General features: G+C 42.0%; 1 protein-coding gene across 3 annotated transcripts in view; it reads left to right on the forward strand.

The window, feature by feature from the left end:
• The first annotated feature begins 4,451 nt into the window (after positions 1-4,451).
• SIL1 (SIL1 nucleotide exchange factor) overlaps positions 4,452-22,216 on the forward strand; it is a 52,576-nt gene continuing 34,811 nt past the window's right edge. The window contains exons 1-7 of one of the 3 annotated variants that reach the window (XM_073002738.2): positions 4,506-4,582; positions 5,931-6,046; positions 8,481-8,559; positions 12,262-12,372; positions 12,651-12,798; positions 15,095-15,206; positions 21,927-22,035. In XM_073002738.2, coding sequence (XP_072858839.2) covers positions 12,268-12,372; positions 12,651-12,798; positions 15,095-15,206; positions 21,927-22,035 — 474 coding nt within the window. In that variant the 5' untranslated portion in view covers positions 4,506-4,582; positions 5,931-6,046; positions 8,481-8,559; positions 12,262-12,267. Of the gene's footprint in view, positions 4,583-4,874; positions 5,015-5,930; positions 6,047-8,480; positions 8,560-12,261; positions 12,373-12,650; positions 12,799-15,094; positions 15,207-21,926; positions 22,036-22,216 lie in introns of those variants that run through there. The other 2 variants (XM_073002727.2, XM_020788051.3) reach the window with 2 other exon arrangements.

The following is a 22,216-nucleotide window of genomic DNA, read 5'->3' on the forward strand; positions in this document are numbered from 1 at the left end:
CTTGCTGATATTATAAGTATCTTGAGAAACAGATAGGAGAACATCTAGATTGCATTATCAAGATGTCTTTATTAGGGCAACCTGTCTCCCTGAATTCAACATGGATTGCCACTTCCAGAGTTACAGAGAAAACCATGTCATATTCAGTAGTTGTGTAAGACGTTCTTTTTGAATGAGATATGCTTACTTTTTGCCATGAACTGTGAGCAGTTCCTTGATTGATTGATTGATTGATTGATTGATTGATTGTACTTTCCCCAGTTAAGAGGGATTTGTTGGGGGGGTGGCAGCATAGATGAAATAATGCCCATGGGAATCTTGCCATAGTCCAGTAGTGCTGCTTATACATTTTAAAACTGCAAGCAATGTGGTACTGTATTTGGATATTCAAGACTTTTAGCTTGTTCCTGTGAGGTAGAGAGTGCTGTTTATATAAGAGTGTATTTCTTTATGTAGGTAGTGTTTTCTTAGTTTGTCTTCTCAGTCCTGATCTAAGCAAATCTGAAATTTATGTCCTTTACCTTAGTAGTGTTGATTACAGCCTAAATCCAACTGGTTATTCCAGTTAGAGTAGACTGGAGGAATCAGTGAGATTTACATGTGTTGGCTTAATCAATCAGTAGATTGGATGAGTCTGGTCTAGTGGAACAAGAAACTTAAGCCTGTGGTTTTAACTAAGATAAATTACAGTAATATGTTTAGCTAATATTCTCAGACAGTATTTTACATATTTATATAGAACTGTAAATCTGTATATACTGAATCCAAATGTGTCTCCATGGGGCATGTTTAGGTATACACATGCACAGGATTGATATTTATGTCACTTAAACTTCTTAGCCAGAAAATGTAAAGTATGCTTACCTTTGGGCTTATGTAGCTACATTGGAATTTACCGTGGAATTATAGCCAGAAAAGTGAGATGGTCTGAAGCAGCTTCCTTAATTAATTAATTAATTAAAAATATTTGGTCTCATCTTTCTCCTTGAAAGGAGCTAAGGCAGCTTACAACATTAAAAGACAAAATTAAGGCTAACCCAAGTGAGCATATAAATACTAAAAAAAGGTCAAACAAATACAGTGGATATAGAAAGTTTACACACCCCTGTGAAAATGTCACGTGTCTGCGGTGTAAAAACTGAGACAAAGATAATTTCAGAACCTTTTCCGCCTTTAATGAGACCTATGAACTGTACAACTCAATTGAACAACAAACTGAAATCTTTTAGGTGGAGGGAAGTGTGGGGGAACGCTTCTCCCCAAGCTCTTGGCTGATTCTACAGTAGTAGAGAAAACTCTCCTGGATGATGTCATAGCTGCTTCTGAGAGGAGGAGCTACTACCCATTCTTCCTCTTTCTCATAGTGATGGAGAGCTAACTTCAAAGCCTTTCTTTGGGCCAATCCTAATGGCATTATGTAACCATTGTCCTATCTGAACTCTGTCAACTATCTGCATGCTGTCAACTCTCTGTGAGCTTGTAAGGTTAATAAAATAGAGTCCTCCTGGAGGTGTGGCGGTAGTCTTCTACTAGTCGCCCATCAGGAGCACTGCTGGCAGACATCCTTGTGTGTGTGGCTGACTTCTTTAAGTTCTCTCTCTAAGACTATTTGCTATCCTAATTACTTGGGATCACATAAACTATCAGCCTTCGCATTTTGTGACCGTGAAAGGGAACTTAAATAATATGGCTGCATATGTGTGCACACCCTTAAACTAATACTTTGTTGAAGCACCTTTTGATTTCATTACAGCATTCAGCCTTTTTGGGTTTGAGTCTATCAGTACGGCACATCTTGGCAATATTTGCCCACTCTTCTTTGCCAAAACGCTCCAAATCTGTCAGATTGTAAGGGTGTCTCCCGTGCACACCCCTCTTCAAATCACCCCACAGATATTCAATTGGATTAAGGTCTGGGCTCTGGGTGGGTCATTCCAAAAGGTTAATCTTCTTCTGGTGAAGTCATTCCTTGATTTGGATGTATGCTTTGGGTCGTTGCCATGCTGAAAGATGAAGTTCCTCCTCATGTTCAGCTTTCTAGCAGAAGCCTGAAGGTTTTGTGCCAATATTGACTGATATTTGGAACTATTCATAATTCCCTCTAGCTTGACTAAGGTCCCTGTCCCAGCTGAAGAAAAACAGCCTCAAAGCATGATGCTTCCACTACCATGCTTCACTGTAGGTATGGTGTTCTTTTGGTGATGCACAGTGTTGTTTTTGCACCAAACAGATATTTTGGAATTATGGTTGAAAAGTTCAACTTTGGTTTCATCAGACCATAACACTTTTCCCTACATGCTTTTGTGAGGCTTCAGATGTGTTATTGCAAAATTTAGCCGGGCTTGGATGTTTTTCTTCATAAGAAAAGGCTTCTGTCTTACCACTCTACCTCATAGCCCAGACATACATATGAAGAATAAGGGTTATTTTTTGTCACATGTACCACACAGCCAGTGCTTGCCAGATATTCCTGCAGGTCCTTTAATGTTGCTGTAGGCCGCTTGGCAGCCTCCCTGACCAATTTTCTTCTAGTATTTTCATCACTTTTGCAGAGACGTCCAGTTCTTGGTAATGTCACTGTTGTGCCATATTTTCTCCACTTGATGATGCCTGTCTTCACTGTGTTCCATGGTATATCTAATGACTTAGAAATTCCTCCAACAACCTACTGCATAACAAGTGCCCCCCCCACACACCCCATTCATGGACGCTGGCAGAGGCAGCCCAGCTGGTCCTTGGAAGAATGGTCTTCAACAAAACTGGTCCCTGGCACTAAAAAAGTTGAGGACTGCTGCTTTATGGTATCTCTGCTCCCAGATCTCAGAAAGCAAGACATTAAATTGGGCTAATGTAAAAGCTTTCTTGGAATTTGGGAAATGTTAAATTAGCCAAATAAGTAGAAGGCACAAATCTGATTGTCTATGATTAGAGAAGGGTGTTTTGTGTGCCTGGCAGCTTTGTATGAAGCTGTCACCATGACACCACAACTGTGAAGCAGACCTTTTCACTCTCTCCACCCCCCAGGCTGGTTGGCTGGGCCATGTACGAGTCATAATACGTAGTCAGGGCCCTTATGCTCCAGCAGTACACCAATCGGGGCAGGAGCTCAGGCTGCCCATCCCCGCCTCCTCAGGCAGCTGTCAAGGATGTGGGATGGGGATTCTCTCCATGCAGCTTAATGAGTAGTCAGTTGCCTGAGAAGGTAGGGATGGGGCAGCCTGAGCTCCTACCGATTGGTGTGCCCCCAGAGCAGAAGGACCCCAGCCACAAGGGATGACAGGTAAATGGCCCAGGGTGCAGGGGAAAGACTCGCACGGCAGCTGTCAGACACACAAAGTGCTCTTCTATACCAAAGACACAATATTTACTAAAATTCTTACACCTCTTAGAAGACTGTAGGTACAAGTGCTTAAAAAGAAATCTGTTCTTGTAGTTTGTGAAAACCTGTAGGTATCACTGACATCAAAGATTCTTACAAATATTAATCGTTGCAAACAATAGTACATTCAAAAACAAGTCTTACATTGCAGGTAGAACTAAACGTTGCAGAGTTTTGAATTTATGGAAAATTTATCTTTTTGCTACACACTACAGAGATCCACAGAAGAGAATAGCTACAAGTTCTCCAGAGTCCACCCTTTCTCATGAATCGCATGTAGTCTCAATAAATGGCTTGAAGTGACAGACTTGTGTATTCCGCTTTCTTTCCTGCTCATTTACTAGCAACCAGTCAAAAAGATCAGCCCACATTGGCTGTCTCCTTCATGCTAGTCAATACCCTTAAGTCTTCTGAGATTGATCTCAGAATCGCTGGCATTCTAAACATGTGCTGCACAATGAACCAATCTGTAAAGACCAAGAAGCCAAATAGACAAGTAATGGTTAGGAAAGCAAGCAGTTTTGTTACAGTTTTTAAGTAAAGTTATATTTTCAGTGGAGAAGACTCCTTGGAAGGGAGTCTTCATCAATCAGAATATGTAAACTGAAAGGAGAAGACTCCTTGGAAAACACCCTGATGTTAGGAAAGTGTGAAGGCAAGAGGAGAAGGGGATGACCGAGGATGAGATGGCTGGACTGTGTCATCAAAGCTATCAACATGAATCTGACCAAACTCCAAGAGGCAGTGGAAGACAGGAGGGCCTGGTGTGCTCTGGTCCATGGGGTCACGAGGAGTCGGATATGACTTGACTAAACAACAACATATTTTCAGTGAAGAGTGTAGGAAAGTAGATCGGGTGGAAGGGATGCACACCTCACTCCTCCCTTCCCTTTGGAGTCATTCCCCAACTAAAACGTGGTTTTTCTCCATTGCCTTCCGAGGGCATCTCCCACTCCGGCTTAGTAAAAGGGGGGGGGGGAGGACGAAAAGAAGCAGGAAGTGTCATCTCCAACAGCCTGAATGCGCGCCTCTATTTCTTTCTTGTCTCTACGGGCACCTCAACAAAACAGCCACGTGGAGCCCCGGGTTTCCTTGCGTGGGTGGAGCTATGTCAGTTCCCTTCCCTGACGTAGCTTATTCTGATTGGTGGAGAGCGAGACTTTGTCGGCCTTGGCTGCTACTGCGACGAAGACTCGGGAAGAGGTAGGAGGGGGAGAGAGAGAGAGAGAGAGGGAGGGGGGGAGAGGGAGGAAGGGGAGCTTTCCTTTCCCGCTTCGAGGGTAGTATCCGGGAGCCTTTCCTTTCCTTAAGAGGCTCTGTTTCGCCGCCATTAGGCGCATAGGTTCTTGTCTGCTTCCTCCTCCCGCTCAGCTTGCTTGCCTTCTCCGGAGGCAAACCGTAAGGGCGAGCCCTCATTGGGGCTGCACCGCCTCCCAGGGCAGTGTATCAGGGAGGACTGGATGTGCGGCCGGACGCTTCCTCATGAACACGTGTCTAGGGAGCTCCTCCTGGCATCCTATCACGATGCCAAGGACGTGTAGAGAAAACCGACCTCCGAGGCTTGTGGCATCTGAAAGGACCAAAGCGTTTGGGTTGGCCTAACAGGTTTTTGTGGACTCGGCCCCCTAGTTACAGGTGGGCAAAGACGTGTCATTCAGTGCTTGAGCCCCTGGGTTGGCAGGGCTGCCATCCGGGCACAAACTAGCCCCCTGGTTCAGAGCCAGAAGTCTGAGGTTGACACTCCCGCCCCTTCCCAGGGTTTCCTCTTCCAGCTCCTCCGTTCAGAGAGGCTGGAGGGCAAGCCTGCACTGCCCACTGATTTCTCTCTTATATATTAGGAAGCTTACAGGTGATTTGTGTGGCAAAAATCAGGTTCGCTCAGGGGTAAGGAAGGGTTAAATCTCCAGTCATGTGTAAAAAGTAGGTTCGCACACGAGTGCCATATGGGCGGAGATCTGCGGTTAGTTATAACATTTAACTGGTCAAGTAATGACTGGGTCTTTTAAAAACTTTAATTTGAGACCCGTAGCTGTCTGGATAGGCTCAGTGTATCTGGCAGTGGAGTTCAATTCCCCCACTCTGCCTCCTGGGAGAAGAGGCAGCCTGTGTAGCCTTGGGCAACAGCTGCACAGTCCCAGGGCACCCCCAGAAGAAGGGGGATGGCAACCACCTCTGAGTATTCTTTACCTGAAAAACTCTGAAAAGGGTCACTGCAAGTCAGAATTGACTTGATGCCGCATGAGCGTTGTTAATATGAAACCCACAAAGATCATAATCCTCAACAAGTCAGATCATTTTTGCATTTCAACCGCTGTCATTCCTACAGTTCAGTTCACTGTGAGTGTAGAGTTAATGTAATACAATTCTATCTATGCAGACAGCCTCGTTTGCATAAAATGCAAAAAAGATTCGGTCATAGTGTTTTATAATATGTATAGTATTTGCATATTATGCAAATTATACACATTAAGTGCTGCATTATTTTCATACCAATATGCTTTAGCCTTGAGATTGTTTTTGTAGTAACTACTGTTGTGTGTTTTCTGCACAGAACAATGGAAGAGGCGGGAAGGGATGAGAGGTTTGCTGAAAGTCAGAAAATCTCACTGGTGCAGAGGAAAGTTTTCAGGAAGTCTTGGTGTGGTGAGGCTTAGGAAATTACAGACAGTAAGAATTTTTTCAAATACTCATTACATCTTTACCATTGACTGCCAGGAGGACAAATAAGTGGATTCAAAAGCCAAGCAAACTTAACTCTCACTAGAAGCAAAATTACTAAATCAACACAATTGTACTTTAACCATATGGTGCGAAGAAAGATCAGTAGATTGATTCAATAAAGGAGCCCATCGCCTTTAGTTCTTAAGAGTTGAGCAGATCTGTTAATGATAAGACTTTTGGGAGGTTTTTAATGGGGGGAGGTCATCATAAACCAGAAGCAACTTGGTGGTATATTAGAGCAGCACACAAGATCCAGCGAAGTTGACCATCTGTTTAATTCTAAGCCACAGGAGTATAATTTAAAAGTACATACAGCAGGTGTCTACAAACATAAATGTTTTTTTGTAGTATAAAATTAATATAATATCTCTATCGGGAAAAGAATCACTGCTGGACACACCCATATCATCTACTACAAAGTGGTATCTGTTTTACAGTCATCATTCAGCTGAAGTGCCCAGTGTTTCTAAAAATATGTACTGGCAACCATTACATGTACAGTTCCAGTTTTTGCCAAACTAAATGTAATTTTAAATCTAGAGAGACTTTAGATAATTGTGAGGGGACATTTAAATGGCAGGCCACTGGTACTTGATAGTTTTAGGTATAGTTATTATTCTAGTCATGAAAAGTGACTTCCTGAATGAAAATGTTCTTATTTTTCCCCGCTGCCAGATCCAATACCTTAGTAGTGAATATGATGTAGTATTTCAGTGAGTCACTATTTTTTTTGGAATCTACTTATTAATATCTAATGTTATCACTAAGAATTGCTGGATAACTCAGTGGTTTAGGTACAAGGCTGCAGAGCCAGAGGCTGGGAGTTCGATTCCCCACTGTGCCTCCTTGACAGGGGCTGGACTTGATGATTCACAGGATCCCTTCCTGCTCTGCAGTTCTAAGATGATGATCATAACGAGAGAGTGGTATCCAACTATTTTTCCTCTGCTAAAGGAAAGCATCTATCAATGGAATAGGAAGGAGATATTTTTAGCAATCCCTAGCCCACTTCTAGCACTACACAAATCTGTTCTGCATGATTGAGGGGTCCTTGAGCAGATGGGGGGGGGGTTGTAGGCTGTACAGGACAGGAATTGCCTAGAATCATCTCCCACTCCATTCCACTGACAGATGGATGGTAGCTGGATATCAGCCACACAGAAAAACCTACAACAGAACAAAAAAAAACCCTCGCTAATTACAGCATCATAAATACTGTACAAAACACATACTAAAACAGGAGTCCTCAAATATCAGATTTAAATTATGTTGACAAAAGAACTCCCAAGATTCACAAGGCTTTGAGGAAGGGGGGACTTTAATTAATTGGCTTACAATTATAGAGTGGATACGTTTTATGGTTCAGAGCAGCATCAAGAATTACATGAGTCTCATTTTGTGAATGCTGTAAGTCCTCCCCATCTCCTGCAGAAGAAACCTGGTGGATTCAGGGATCCCAGCAGGTAGAACTTCTAGTCATTATCTTTCTCTCAAAACATGTTGAGGACTGGAGTGATATTTAGGTCTATTTGTCATGGTAACATTTTTTCCCCACACCGTCATGGCATGGGAGATCCTGAACCATGTAAGCCAACACAGGTTGTGTCTCTTACTCATGCCAATCTTGCCTTAATTTCTGATGCTGACATTGCTAGAATGGGGAGGAGATATAACATAGTCTTCTGCCACATGACCTGGACCTGCTGACATTTACCTTCGGAAGAAGCCATATTGCATCAGCAGCTACAGCACCATGAGCCTACTAAAAGATGCCAAAGTGTATTTTGATATTGTATTGTTTAGTGTAGACAACATAACATGGGTGGTACTTGTACTGTATAGGCAAAACATTAGGTACAGACTGAGCAGAGTGTGCTGAGGATACACTGCAGTACAGTGGGGTCTTGACTTGAGAACTTAATCCGTATTGGAAGGCGGTTCTCAAGTCAAAAAGTCTGTAAGTCAAGTCTCCATTGACCTACAGTGCATTGGAAACCAATTAATCCCGTCACAGGCCGTTTTTGTTCTATTTTGGTTTTTTTCTGGTCTGTAAGTCAAATCTCAGTCTGCAAGTCAAACCTAAATTTTGCGGCCAGAGAAGTCTGTAACTCAAAAAGTCTGTAAGTCAAGCCGTCTGTAAGTCAAGGGTCCACTGTAGTAACAGTGTTGTGCCATCTTATTGTTATCAAGCCACCTACTTTTCCTATTTTAATACTAACTTTCAAATCATTGGTAAATATTGCTTGTGGTACATTTTTTCTCATCTATTTTGGTTTTTATGCCCTTGTTTATCACTTTTTGTGGCAAGAATCCAGTGCTGCACTTCTGCTGGATCACACTGCTTCTGCTATAATCAACAATCCCCCTCTTCCTCTTGCAGGTCACATGCACCCTGAAATCCTGATTTGGAGGGCTAAGGAATCCCCTGAAGCGGAGTGCCAGCATCAGTCTCACTGCAGGTGAGCCAGACAAGCCCCAAGATTGAAGTAGGAACTCTTTAGTTACTGGCAATCTGCTGGTGCTGTTAATAGCATCTGGGGCATTGCTGCTAATTAAAAGAGTTTGTGAGTGGGTGGGTCATCTGCTTTACTAGCCATCTCCACCTGCTGGAAATGACATCACCTTTTTACAAGTGCAATTTACTCAACAGGAGTATGGCCTCTGAAAGATTTGTGTTGCAAGGATAATGTTGCAAGAGGAGGAAATATGCATTTGCCTTAAAAGAGAACTGACAATTAGACATAGACATTATATGTGTGGGGTGTAGCTTGCCAAAAATATGGAGAAATATCTTGCACAGTTCATTTGATTACTATGAACTCTGCTATATATGCTATGTGGTGAGCACTCAGATACTAAATGATTTCATATGCTGATGGTGTAAGTGTACAAGAAGATGCAGTGCAGGGCCTAAAAAACCCATATTTGAGGCTTTTGTGAGGCCAATTGTATGTTTGTAACTAGAGATGCGCATTTGGATTCAGAAATACTCAGTATTCACTGAATAATGGCATATTCAGGTAGTTCCGAATATATATGAATCTGAATTTGGTAGTTCCAAATATCTGTAATAATAATTCCTAATATTCAGAATCCCATTTTCTTCTGTAGGTTAGAAAGAAATTGAAAGGCGGGCATAGGTGCTCACAAATCCCTGGGCATGTGTTGTTCAGATATGCTCCGGTGCTTTTGTCATATATAGACAGATATGATAATTTAATTTTTGCTGATTTTGTGGCTGGGAAAAAGATCAATGAAAAGCAGCAGATGTTGCCTTCCATACCATGCAGCTCAGTCATATTCAAGGAAGGTCTTACTGCCCAGCTCTTATTCCCGTACAGATCTCTCCTGTGCAAAGCAGCCTTGTGGCTGGTGGGAACTTCCCTTCAAGTACAGACACATCTGATGTGGGGAAGAGGAAATGGAAGGCTCCCGGTGGGCCCTGTTTCAGAAGCAAGGGACACTGAAATCACCCCTGCTTCTCCAGCTGCACTTGCCCCACCTCTTGCCAGAACTTGTAGTGATGACAAGTTAGCAACCCTGTTAGGAACATGTAGTCAAAAACTGGAGCTCTCAAGAAGTCAATAATCTGGAAGCAGTTTCAACAGTGTGCAACAGATGTTCACATGGCTGAGTACTTGCGCTGCATGAAGGTGCTCAAGCATGGGCAGAACATGGGCCACTTCTTCAGTTGCAGCATGCTTACCCACTTGAAGGGCATTGCTACTGGCAAATGAAGTGGATACTATCAGGGCTTCCTTATGAAGGGTAAGAGTCATCAGAGGGCAGAACCTGAGACACCAGCCCAGGGAAGAAGGGAAGCCAATGGACAAACAGGGAAGCAGCAAATGCCAGACCCACATTTCAAGAATAAGTTCCTGTCTGCCTTGGAGGAGCTTGGAGGGGTGCAGGAAAAGGCCTTCTGCAAACATAAGAATGCTGGGATTCCTCATTGCCTGGGGTAGATGATAGCCCCGCATGACTAGCCATTATCTCCAGTGGCTCAAGATACTAGGTGGACGTTTGAATCTAGATGGGTGGAGTAAAAGCTAAACAAACAAACAAACAAACAAACAAATAAATAAATTCCGTAGAGGGAGAACAGTATTTTCTCCCGCACGAAGTGGTGGCCCTGGCCGGTGAGGGACAGGACCTGCTCCCCTACAGGTTTGCCTCCTTGGGGAAGAAGGGGGAGTATATTCTAGCAACCCTCTTCAACCCCTGAATAAAACAGCAGCCAATGGCTATTAAGTAATGGCAAGAATTTATTGATTGATTGATTGATTTGATTTGATTTGATTTGATTTGATTTGATTTGATTTGATTTGATTTGATTTGATTTGTACCCCACCCATCTGGTCTATATGACCACTCTTAAAAGAGGGCAAAGCCAGTCAACCTTCCATCACATCCAGCAGCAGCTAATGCAGAAGGTTTAGCTAGCACTGAGGGGGGGGGGGTCACACACAGAGCAGGAAGAAACTAGCAATGCTCATGGTATCCCAAACAGCGGCACCAGCAGCTGCATTCTAGAGCCCCTCCCCTGGCCACAACAGGGCAAGCTTTCTGGGACACTGTCTTGACAAGCATGGCAGGGGCCTGTCCTTCAGAGACACCACCCCAGAGGGAGGACCTGGCAGAGGCATAATTACAGAAGCCCTGCAAACTGATCTTTTATCAATCTAAGTTTGCTGATTATATATACCACCTCATAGTGCTTAAAGCAGTCTCTGGGCAATTTATAATTTAATTATGCAGGCTACACATTGCTTATCTTATTGGCCCTAGGAAGAGTCTGTTTGGGAGGTCTGGCCACGATGGCAGTGTCTTTCCCACTGAGAGCGCGTTCTGTCAAGCAGGGGACATAGTCGGTCCACACCAGTCATGCCTGAATCTGTAGAAAAACTTACTTTTCTTAAGGTCAGCCTACCATTGTTGGGCCTCCCTGAAGCTCCCTTTAAGTAAGAGAGAATGACGTACAGTACTCTGCTGAGAGTACTGGGTATGCCCTGCTTCCATCTGCTGCCCCCTATTTCTGCTTCTTTCATTCTTCCAACTGTACTCCCAAGATTGTACTCACTGTGATGAGCCTCGTGGTGCAGTGGTCAAACCGCTGTACTGCAGCCAAAACTGTGCTCACGACCTGGGGTTCAATCCCAGGTAGCCGGCTCAAGGTTGACTCAGCCTTCCATCCTCCCGAGGTCGGTAAAATGAGTACCCAGCTTGCTGGGGGGATGGGGGCAATGTGTAGCCTGCATAATTAACTTGTAAACCGCCCAGAGAGTGCTTGAAGCACTATGGGGTGGTATATAAGCAGCATGCTTTGCTTTGCTTTTGCTTTACTTACTCAAATGTGCTGTGTGCCATGTGGTTGGCACAGTTCCCAATCACCCCCAAGCTCTTGGCTGCTCCAGCCTGCCTGCCAGCGCTGCCCAGGGTATTTGCCCACTTCCCACTGTGACCTGTCCTCTGCTTCCCCAATGCTGTTGACATTTCCTACTGGCATTCCCACTGGTCAGGGTTCAGTCAGTATCCCCATTACAGTCATTTCCTAAATAGCTGGCCACTGTTGTTGTGCACTCTTTTTATTTAGCACAATTACTGGGAAGGTATCAGAGGACACAAAACAAATTGTTTTAAAATGCTTTGCCAGTTTGTGTATTTTAAAGGGGACAATAATGACTGTAACAGTACCCATATTGACTTTAATGGAGTTCTGGAGATTCTGAATTTTGAAAATTCTGAATCCGAAGGGTGGCCATTTCAAATTTCAAATATGAATCTGAATTTTGGTGCTGGTGTACATCTCTGCTCGTAACCTCATTCCACAAAACTGATTGGTGTGTCAGTGCCTTTGGAGATAGACCCTGAGGTTGTAAACTGGGGTGGAGAATTTGCGACTCTGCTTCTATTGTTGGACTGCAACTCTCATCGTACCTCACCACTTGTTAGGACTGATGGGTGTCTCAACCCAACAACATTGTGAAGTCCACTACCTATCTATTCTGGTGTAACCTTTGGAGGGGCAGGGCATACTTCTTAATGGCATTTTTACATTTTGTTGAATATTGCTACGTAGTAAAGCTGTACAGTTTTCTGAAGGTAGTGTTGATCTGATGAAAATGATTGGAAAACTTCATAAATCACCTCTCTAATTTCAGGTTTCAATGTCTCGCAGCATTTATTTTGGGTCCGTCATGACAAAGCTCAGCCTGGTGGCCGTGCTGCTTTTTATAACAAGCTTATATCCATGCTTAAATGACAGAGTTGCTGTAAGTATCCTTAATAATTGAACAGTGACAAAGTCTGTATCAGGAAATTTAGCTCAACAGAATGGAATGGTGTTGATAGAATGAGATTATTCATACGGATTTGTTCTGAAAACAATCTTAAACTGGAAATGCTGTACTTTCAATGCAGATAATTAACTACGTATGTGATCAGACATCTGAAAGGCCCTTTACTCCGTGCAAAAGTTAGCAATCAAATCTTTCGCCCATAACAGAATAACTTATATACAATCATAAATCTGTTGTCTCTTATTTCTAAGGAGTTTGCTTTGACAAAAAAAGAAGAGAGTGACTTAAAGGAGCAGAATAAAAAAGAGTTAGTGGAGGAGGAGGAAGAAGAGGAAGAACTTGATCCTGAAGACTTGGAAATGTTTTACCCAACAAATCAGTGGCAGACAGTCCGGCCAGGTAAAGTAAATAAAACTAATTATACTGCTCTATCGATCACAATGTTCTGTGTTAATAAGAAAAGTTGCATAGAAACTGAAATAGGCTGCAATCCGCTATACGAACGTCAGATGCACTGAGATGCCAAAAAAGTTCAGTTCAGTCCCGGTCCTAAGAGTAAAACCATCTGTTACCCTGTTCCAAAGTTTCCTTATTCGTAGAGAAAACCCATTTCACAAGGTTAATACTGTTCCTGGAAAAGAAGAAGCATAGCAAACATGTTCAACCCGTATGTATCCCTCGTCTCTGTCCTGTGATCGTAAATGTCTTCCCCGCAATGAAAGGGATTCTATGGGACCCCCAGGAGTGTTGTGTAAATCAGAAATAGTTTATCTCCCCCAAAAATCACTGTGGTTGATGATGTCCTCAGTCTCACACAATATCATTTACAGAACTGGATTTCAGTCATACTGTTCTATACGTCATTTCTATCAGTATCTTAAAGAGACATTTCCACTGAGTATTTGGGAATGTGCATGATTGTTTAAACTGGAACACTTCTAGCTTGAATTTCTTGCAGTGTTTTTCGCTTCCTTTGAGATTTTCTGGTCTGTGCATATCTTTTAAGAACAATCATAGAGACAAGGAAATGCACATTTAAGCAACCAGTAAACATTGAATTTTGTATGAATGATCATGGCTTTGCTAGATACAAAATATCAAGTGTACAGAATATCCAAGTGGTCTGTCTCAGGTAGCCATTTAAACAACATCTGCAGATGGTGATACTGTATATTTACACTGGTGCAGCGCCATTGTCATATCTTTCAGTGGTGAGTTGCTGCAAGATAAGAAATCAATGTAAGAATCTCTTGTCACACATGATTATTTGGTGCAGAAAGTTAGGGGGATGGAGTTACCCTGGCAGTCATAATTGACAGGTTTTATTCAGTTGAACCTAATACAATAGAATCAGATTTCATGGCCCTTTTCTGTCAATACTTTAATTATAAGCAATCGCCAGGTTTAAAAAAATTGTAGATCCCACATATTTCCATCAATATAACTGTTATAGTCACCATCTGGTGGTCTCTGAACACCATCTGCAATGGGAGTGTGTGTCAGATTTCTGTAAATTTTTGTAACTCTTGTGGCAAGAATCTTAGTATTCTGGTCCTTTTACTTGCACTCATATAATTAATAAGCATTTACACTGTTCAAAGCATTGCTCATCCCTTACCTCAATAATCCTGCAGTTTGAAATGATTATCAATTTAAGTTAAAACTTTGAATATGAAAATCAGTGTAAATTAGAGCACAAATATATAGATGTACAACTTAGTTAACGCAGTGGAATTAAATTAAACTTACTCTCAATTGAAAGGATATAAGATTCCAACTTTTGTATACCATGGTATATGATTCTCTAGCTGTTTATGGCTCCATTCATACAGATCTCTCATGCTCACTGTTCTAAGTTTTCTTCTAAAAAGTATATGCATTTTATTTATTGTGGTGTTTTTTTTTTTTGGTAATTTGGATTTCCTCCCCTCCTGTCTCAAGACCTCAGATATTTGCATTACAGTCTTTCCATTGTTGTATTTAGAAGAGATAGTCTTCATCACCAAATGAAACAATAGAACTGCACCCCAAAGGGACTTAATTGTCCACATACCCCATTGACTACAGTGAGAGATTGTGCAACACTCTCTCCAAAGAATTGCTCAACCACTAAATCAGTACAAGTTGTTGGCAACTTGTACCCAGAAAAAAAAAACAGTCTCTTCTGGCAACAGTCCCATGTATAAATGTATAGATATTTACCATGTAATCTCTTACGTCAGAAAAAAATGGGCTTGTCCATGAAAGCTCACATTAAAACATGGCAGTTAGTCTTTAAGATGCCACAACACTTTTGTCTTTATTGATTTTTTTAAATTTTTCTTTTGGTTTTGTCTTATAGTCTTCCCATTGAGATCTTGTGCAGGTTTCTTCTCTAATAGACTTTTTAAAAGGGAAGCATACAAATAATAGAACTGTACTCCAGAAAAAAAAGGTTGACATTTTTATACCTCATCCTTCTCTTTGAAGTGAAAAACAAAGACAAAGAATCTTATGTCACCTTAAAGACTGAAAAGATTTTTTAGCCTAAGCTTTCAGCATTAAGCTAGGTTCTAGGTGACCCTATATTTGTGTTTGATTGACTTAGCTTAACACTCTTTGATTGGCTACCTTTTGTATGTTGAATATTTGAAATGACGACAACAAACTTAAAATGAAAAAGTGTGCCCTAAGACTCTTAACATTTTATTTGCAGGTCAGGCTGTTCCTGCTGGGTTACATGTGCAATTAAATCTACAGACAGGAGAAAAACTAGCCAAGCTTCCAGATGATGATCATGGGAAAAAAGACCATCCAGAAAGCAAAAGGTATAGCAGCTTAAATACCTACACACCTGCCTAGACTTGGAAGCAGATGAGTTTCTGACAGTTTTCTTCTTCTTCTTCTTTGAAGTGAGATGTTTGACCTTGGATGGGAGGGGGGGAACTGTGGGCTTTCAGAAGTTGTTCTTTGCTGTTTTAACAGAAAAAGTAAAATTCTCAAATGTGACCACCACAGTCAAAAGCTAGTTTGAGGATTATTGGTTTTATAGCTTGAGCGAGGTTTTGGTTTAGTTGCAAACTGTGTTTCCATTAGGTAAAGGTAAAGGTTCCCCTTGACATTTTGAGTCCAGTCGTGTCCGACTCTAGGGGGCGGTGCTCATCCCGTTTTCAAGCCGTAGAGCCAGCGCTTGTCCGAAGACAGTTTCCATTAGTGGACCATATATAGAAGGGCCTGTAATAAACATAAAAATACATAAGGATGGCCCATGTCTCTTTTAAGGTTCAAAAGGCAAGCAGGACAGCAGTTGTGCCTTGTTACAGCTTTGACAGCGGGGGCGTGTTTTCTGCTGCAACCAGGGGAGGCTGGCAGGCAGGCAGGCAGGCAGGCAGCAGGCGTAGTTCTGGCCTTCAACACCTTGTTGTTCCTACTCAACACCTGCTGCCAAAGGTGGCAGCCTTGTGACACGGCCCAACCCTGAAAATGTAGTATCACATTAAGAAATGTCATTGTAAACACTTTCAAGGCAGTCGGGAATTCAGGAAACCACTCATGGCGCAGTGGTTAAACAGCTGTACTGCAGCAAAAACTGTGCTCACGACCTGAGGTTCAATCCCAGGTAGCCAGCTCAAGGTTGACTCAGCCTTCTATCCTTCCGAGGTCCGTAAAATGAGTACCCAGCTTGCTGGGGGGGGGGGGCAATGTGTAGCCTGCATAATTAACTTGTAAATCGCCCAGAGAGTGCTTGAAGCACGATGGGGCGGTATATAAGCAGTAGGGCTTTTGCTTTTTAAAAAATCATAGCATAAAATCAGGTTATAGTTTAAAAAATACGATCACATCTGTTGCATTTTAAATACAAAAATAAGATCAAAATGATCAGTGAAACATAATCCAAGAGTTACTGCTGACATTGGTCTCATTGCATGCTGAAGGTCTCCAAAGCCTAGTTGAAATACACTTTTAGAAAACTGAATCTGTATCTTTGTAGCTTTTATACTCAACGGGGATAAGCACCGCTCCCTGGAGTCGAACACGACTGGACAAAAATTGTCAAGGGGAACCTTTACCTTGCTATGGCATATGGCTAATGCAAATAAATGTTGATTGATTGATACACTTTTAGAGGATGAGGTCATCTTTTCAGGCCAGGTGGTTCCTGGTTGACTCCCTAGTTATCTTATAGAGGAAATGTGATTTTTGTTGTAAAAAATGATTTTTAATATCTGTTTTATAAGACATGCATGATTGAAGTGTGTGGTTAAATGTTGCAGTGATTCATACTGAGGGGTTTCTTGTCATTTGTTGGCTTACAAGTGTGTTTATAAATGAGATTTTATTTTAATTTGACTCAGAGTTGGTATTATTACTAATGTTGCTGATACTTTCTAATTTAAATTGATTCACATGTATTTTTTGGAATCTAGTCCAAACAGACTTTGTAGTGATAATATTTTATTTTACATTACAGTACTTCAGAGTGATTAATATATATCTTTTTGACAGAAACTATAAGTCTAGTGTGGAGAATGAGTTGGCAATGTCAGGGGCCATTTTACACACACCACTGGGCTCTAACTGAGCAACACCAGTCTCTCCCTGCAAGCAAACTGGGCATAGTGGTGTGGGACTCTGAAGGGGCACAAACGCAGCTTTGGGGCAACCACACTCCCGGGTGGGTTCCCCCATCTGCCATGGGGTCTCCCGAATCCCCTCTGATGCATCTCCCACACCCTCCATTCCAACCTCTCTCTCCGCTCCCTCTCAACCTTCTCCTTCTCTTCCCTTAATTTCTTCTGCCTCTCTTTTGTCTCTTTCTCACCCCAGTGGGATGGCTTGGGCGTGGGTTCTCTCCTCCTCCATGCATCCGCTTCTTCCTTTGGAATCCTTAGTTTTTCCACTTGCTCTGTCCAAGGGTCTTCTATCCAAATCCATTCCCAATTACCTGGTAACTCCCCTCCTCCTCCTTTTATATCTCCCAACCCCGCCTCCACTACTTCCCGCCCTTTTTCTCCTGTGCCCGCCAAAAGAGTCCCGGTATCTTTAACCGTTAGTTCGTTCAAACCCTTCTCTAGGTTCCCCGGGTCTTGTCCAGGTGGTCTTGTCTTCCTGGGTGGGGGAACTGGTGAGGTCTGACATTCTTTCTCAGCGGTTGGTGGGAGGGACGGCACTCCCATGAGAGGGGTCTCTCTCTCTCTCTCTCTTACTTCTGGTCTCACAATGGAGCTTTCTTCCATTTTTTGTTTATCTTTTTGTCTGAACATGGGTGCTTCCTCTTCTCCTCTTCTTTGTTTGTGTTCCAGTGGATTAGGGCAGTAGTCCCCAATCTTGGGACCCCAGGTGTTCTTGGACTAAAACTCCTAGAAGCCTTCACCATTAGCTGTACTGCTGTGGATTTCTGGGAGTTGTAGTCCAAGAACATCTGGGAACACAAGGTTTGGAACCTCTGGACTACAGAAAGAATCTGGGCTTTGTTTGGCATTTGTTTCCTTGGTTTGTTGAGAGAACAGCAAAAAGAACATACAGTGGGGTCTTGACTTGAGAACTTAATCCGTATTGGAAGGCGGTTCTCAAGTCAAAAAGTTCTCAGGTCAAATCTGCATTTCCCATAGGAATGCATTGAAAACCATTTGATCCGTATCTGCTCTTTTCCGTCCATAGAAACTAATGGGAAGCTGCTATTCCGCCTTCGACCACTAGAGGGGGATATTTTGTTTCTTTTTTTCTTAGGTCAAGAAAGGTTCAGGGAAGGCAGGGAAAAGACAGTCCAGGCAGTACCAGGCAGTCTGAAGACTGTCTCCCAATCCACTCTCTAAACGCTGGGAGGAGTAAGGAAGCAGACAGGCACCCTTTTCACTGGCCAACAGTTAACTGAAAGTTCACATTTTGCACTTTCCCTGCCTCCCGCGTGGGTTTTTTTCAGTTCTTAACTCAAATCTAAGTATGTGAGTCAAGTCAATATTTTCCTATGAGAGTGGTTCTTAAGTCAAAATGTTCTTAACTCAAGCCATTCTTAAGTCAAGACCCCACTGTATGTGTTTGGATAGCACAATGGGTAAATCATGGAGCTCCATGTTTTGCTTAGTTGACCTTTGCTGCATTTGGTTCATGCATGAAAAGCCAGTTTTCTGCAGTTACCTGGCTTGTTGATTTATCTGAATCGGATCTTTGTATTGTCCTTCTCCTGGAACAGAAAAATGAGTGTGGAAGGGCTGAGTCTATGTTTAGACTAAATCTGTATAATAGAACTGATAAGCATCAAGGAGTCATTTTTGTTGAGTAAGTGCAATAATGGACTCAAGATGCACATTTCAAGAACTACATGGGGAGAACTCCAAATTCAGACTTAGTAATTCCACAATGCAGATATGATCACCCTTTTAATCTGAAACACTTGAAATTTCATACTTCTAAAGCCTATGATTTCTTAGCTCCATGGGAAATGTATTGCCTGTTGATAGAGCTTTCTCTTTAAATTATTCATTTTCTTCAGTGGAAACATGTGCCTGTATACTGTATATGCTTAAGGAAGGACAAGTTATATATGGAGGAACTTAAGGATGTTGATGTTACAAACAAGCCAGATGGTGGTGGTCAAGTGTCATCTTAGTCTTACTCATACAATTACTGTGAGAGAAGTGGTTTCCTCCTCCCCCTGTAATTTCCATGATGACAAGTACAGCCACCCTCCCATGTTTTGATTTTGAAGATGACTTCTTATGTTTGGAGGTATTGAGAATTTTCCCTGTGCATTCTAAATTGATGTGTCTTGCGGAGGTGGATAGGAAATGAATAGCAATTGTAGGGGGGGGGGGAAGCTTCATGCTTGGCTCTGTTTGAGAGACATCATCTCTACGAAAGTTGTTTTTATTATGCTGAAATTTGCCCAGAAAATCCGGATATCGAAACACATCTACTTCAACAATATCAATCATCCTTGGTTATGAGATAATCTGCGTGCTGTGTAAAGAAGTTCCTTCTTCTTAGTTCTGAACATGCCATCTATCAACCTCAGTGCCTGTGACAGCCAGAGGAAAAAAGTCCCTTTCTCTCTCTCAACCATTCTGTCATATCAACTTTGGAAACTTTTTCCACGTACTAAACTCATAAAAAGATATTCCAAAACTCTCATCATTTAAATTGCCTTTGCTTATGCTTTGTGGCTTTATGATTTATCTGCAAAGGTACCCAGATTTTATTACTATCATGTGCTGTCAAGTCAGTTCTGACTTACACTGACCCTTTTTGATTTGCCTGGATTAAAATCTGTTAGGCCCAGTGCCACCTCTGGGCTCTCTCACTCTTCTTCCCCTGCCTCAGCTTTTTTTTTTTTTTTTTTTTGTCCACGTTCTGGTCTTATTTTTCTCTCCTGCTCAGTATTCATTCCACCCACCAGAAAATGGGAGATCCTTATTTAGATGTTAGGAGATGTTAGCTTCAGAGTTGCATTCATTCATTTAGTTTCATAGTTGTATTCATTCGTTATGGTTAAAAGAACGGTACCTGGGGGGCTATGTTGTTTATAATATTTGTTTGTAATATTGAAATATTGTTCTGAAATATTGATTGCAGTACAGTACGTGTTTATCATGTGATAAAGAGTGTTGACAGAAAACCTGTGGACAAGTAGCTGGAGGAAAAGGATTTTGGAGTTTCAATTTATATGATATGCGTAACAAAAAAGCCTAACAAATGTCTATGATCACTTGCAACTAAAAGCTGGATATCGTTGGACCCAGCTGGGGCTCTGGGGAAAATAATTTTGAGATATAGCCAGTACAGTTATCTAAGTTGGGAAATCAGTGGTATCCGTGCAGAGAGCCCCCGCCCCAGACGAGAAATGTAGAAGATATCTTTAGGGACTGAAATTCATTTCATCCTCTCAATGGACAAGTATAATAGACAGTTCTAGAGGGCAAAGAGAGTTAATACATACAGTAGCTTGTTGAAATTAGGTGTATAGGCCAAAGTCTTGTCGCTTTATGTGGTAAATCACACTGGAGTAGGCTCACTGAATCAGAATTTGGTGAGTCAGCTCCTCTATATGTTCCTTTGGTTCAAATGGTCCTACTCTAACTTTACTTTAACATATTACCGTACGTTGCAGTTAAATTGGAACTGAACTCAGATTTTTTTTTTTTTTACAGTTCAGCTTCTTGGTTTGGGGCCATACAAATTTCAAGTAGATTAATTTTTTCAGAAGAGATTGTATGTGGGGTGGGGAATCCTCTATCCGCCCCAGAAAACACCTGCAAGATCAGGGTTTTAGGATCATGTGGCACTTTACTGGTAGAGTGCAGTAGCCTAAGGGTGAGTATTTTTTTAATCTAGAGAAGACTTGTGTTACTCAGATATCAGCCTTGGGGCAGTGGGAGATTAGTTTAAGAAGCTGTATATTATTAGGGCCTGGGTCAACAGTGCAGTCATTCAGCCCCGTCTGCCTAGGGGGATCCCTTCCCATGGATAACAAGGAGCTATAGATAACTATAGACCATGTTGGTCAACTTGTACGATCCACCCAATTTCATAATTATTTAGATAAGGAGTAGGGAACTGTGGCCCTCCAGATGTTTACAGCCTACAACAACCCCGGTCAGCAGCACAGCTGGTAGAGTGGGTTTCTGCAAGTTGTGGTCCGAAAACCTTGTGAGAGGCTTAGTTGTTCACCCCTTGCTCAGACCTTTCCCCCCAGCCCAGTCTTCCTGTAGGCTGAGTGCCGTCCCTTGCAGGTTCTTGTCAGATACTTGAGTCTTTTTTCCTATCATTTCCTTTTATTTATTTATGTATACCTAGAGTATTTCCTAAGTACTGTATTCAGAAGCCATGTCTTGTTTTTTTTAGTAGATCCATTCTACTTCCAAAATGATGGGCACTCAATCACCTGTGCTTTCCATTAGACTTAAAAAAAAAATTCTCATGGAATCTGTTCTCTGTGTTGTTTTGTTTCAACTGAGTTTTAATTCTGAAGAGCATTGCAACAACAATTGCATGCCCTTGTTCTTCAAGCCAGGCCTGAATGCCTCCTAGTTCTTAAGTGGAGGTCCTGATAATAGTTTTGTATCCTTGTAAACATGTACAAAGAATACAACTCAGACTGAGCTGCTGGAGGACTCTCTTCTCCATTGTTTTTGCGGATGTTTGTGGTGCCCTCAAATGTGTTGATGTGTTCCTTTTGAATACAAATCTGTTTGTTGTCAAGGTTTAATATTAAGATTTCCATGACAATGACTGACTGGCAACATCTGGATTTTTACCTTGCAGATACACCTGATCTGTTTTGTATACTTCCCAAAGAGCTATGAGGCGAATGTAGTTAAAATGGATCACCAAATTCCTGCTTTTATGACTTTGGATCTCTTTTACAATCTTAAAGCACCAGTATTAACATGAACACAGCACTGAGTCTTAGTTGCAATGTTGCTGTTTCTGTATATTTTATGCTAAATCAAATAAACAGGCCCATGATATCTGTTGGCTTTCCAATGTTTTCTTGCATATTTCCCCCCACTTTTGATCAATGCATGATTTATGCTTTTGTTTTGTACAAGGCTGGGCCCCATAGATATTGACCCAAGTTCATATACGACGCAAGAACTCAAAAAGGCTTTGTCTAAAATGAAAAAAAGTAAGAAGACGGAAGACACACTGGAAGAAAAGGTATTGTCGGTTCGGAAAGACATCAGTAGAATGCTGCTATAAATGTAGCAATTAAGCTTAGTAACCTGTTGAGTTTCTGCTGAGCGGAAACTCCTGCCATTGTCATCATACAGGATTGCCCCATTTGTGCCATAGCAAAGTGTGCAGCTTATATACCACCCCTAATGCTTAAAGCTCTCTG

This window comes from Pogona vitticeps, chromosome 1 (assembly GCF_051106095.1).
Source record: "Pogona vitticeps strain Pit_001003342236 chromosome 1, PviZW2.1, whole genome shotgun sequence".
NCBI classification, from domain to species: Eukaryota; Metazoa; Chordata; class Lepidosauria; order Squamata; family Agamidae; genus Pogona; species Pogona vitticeps.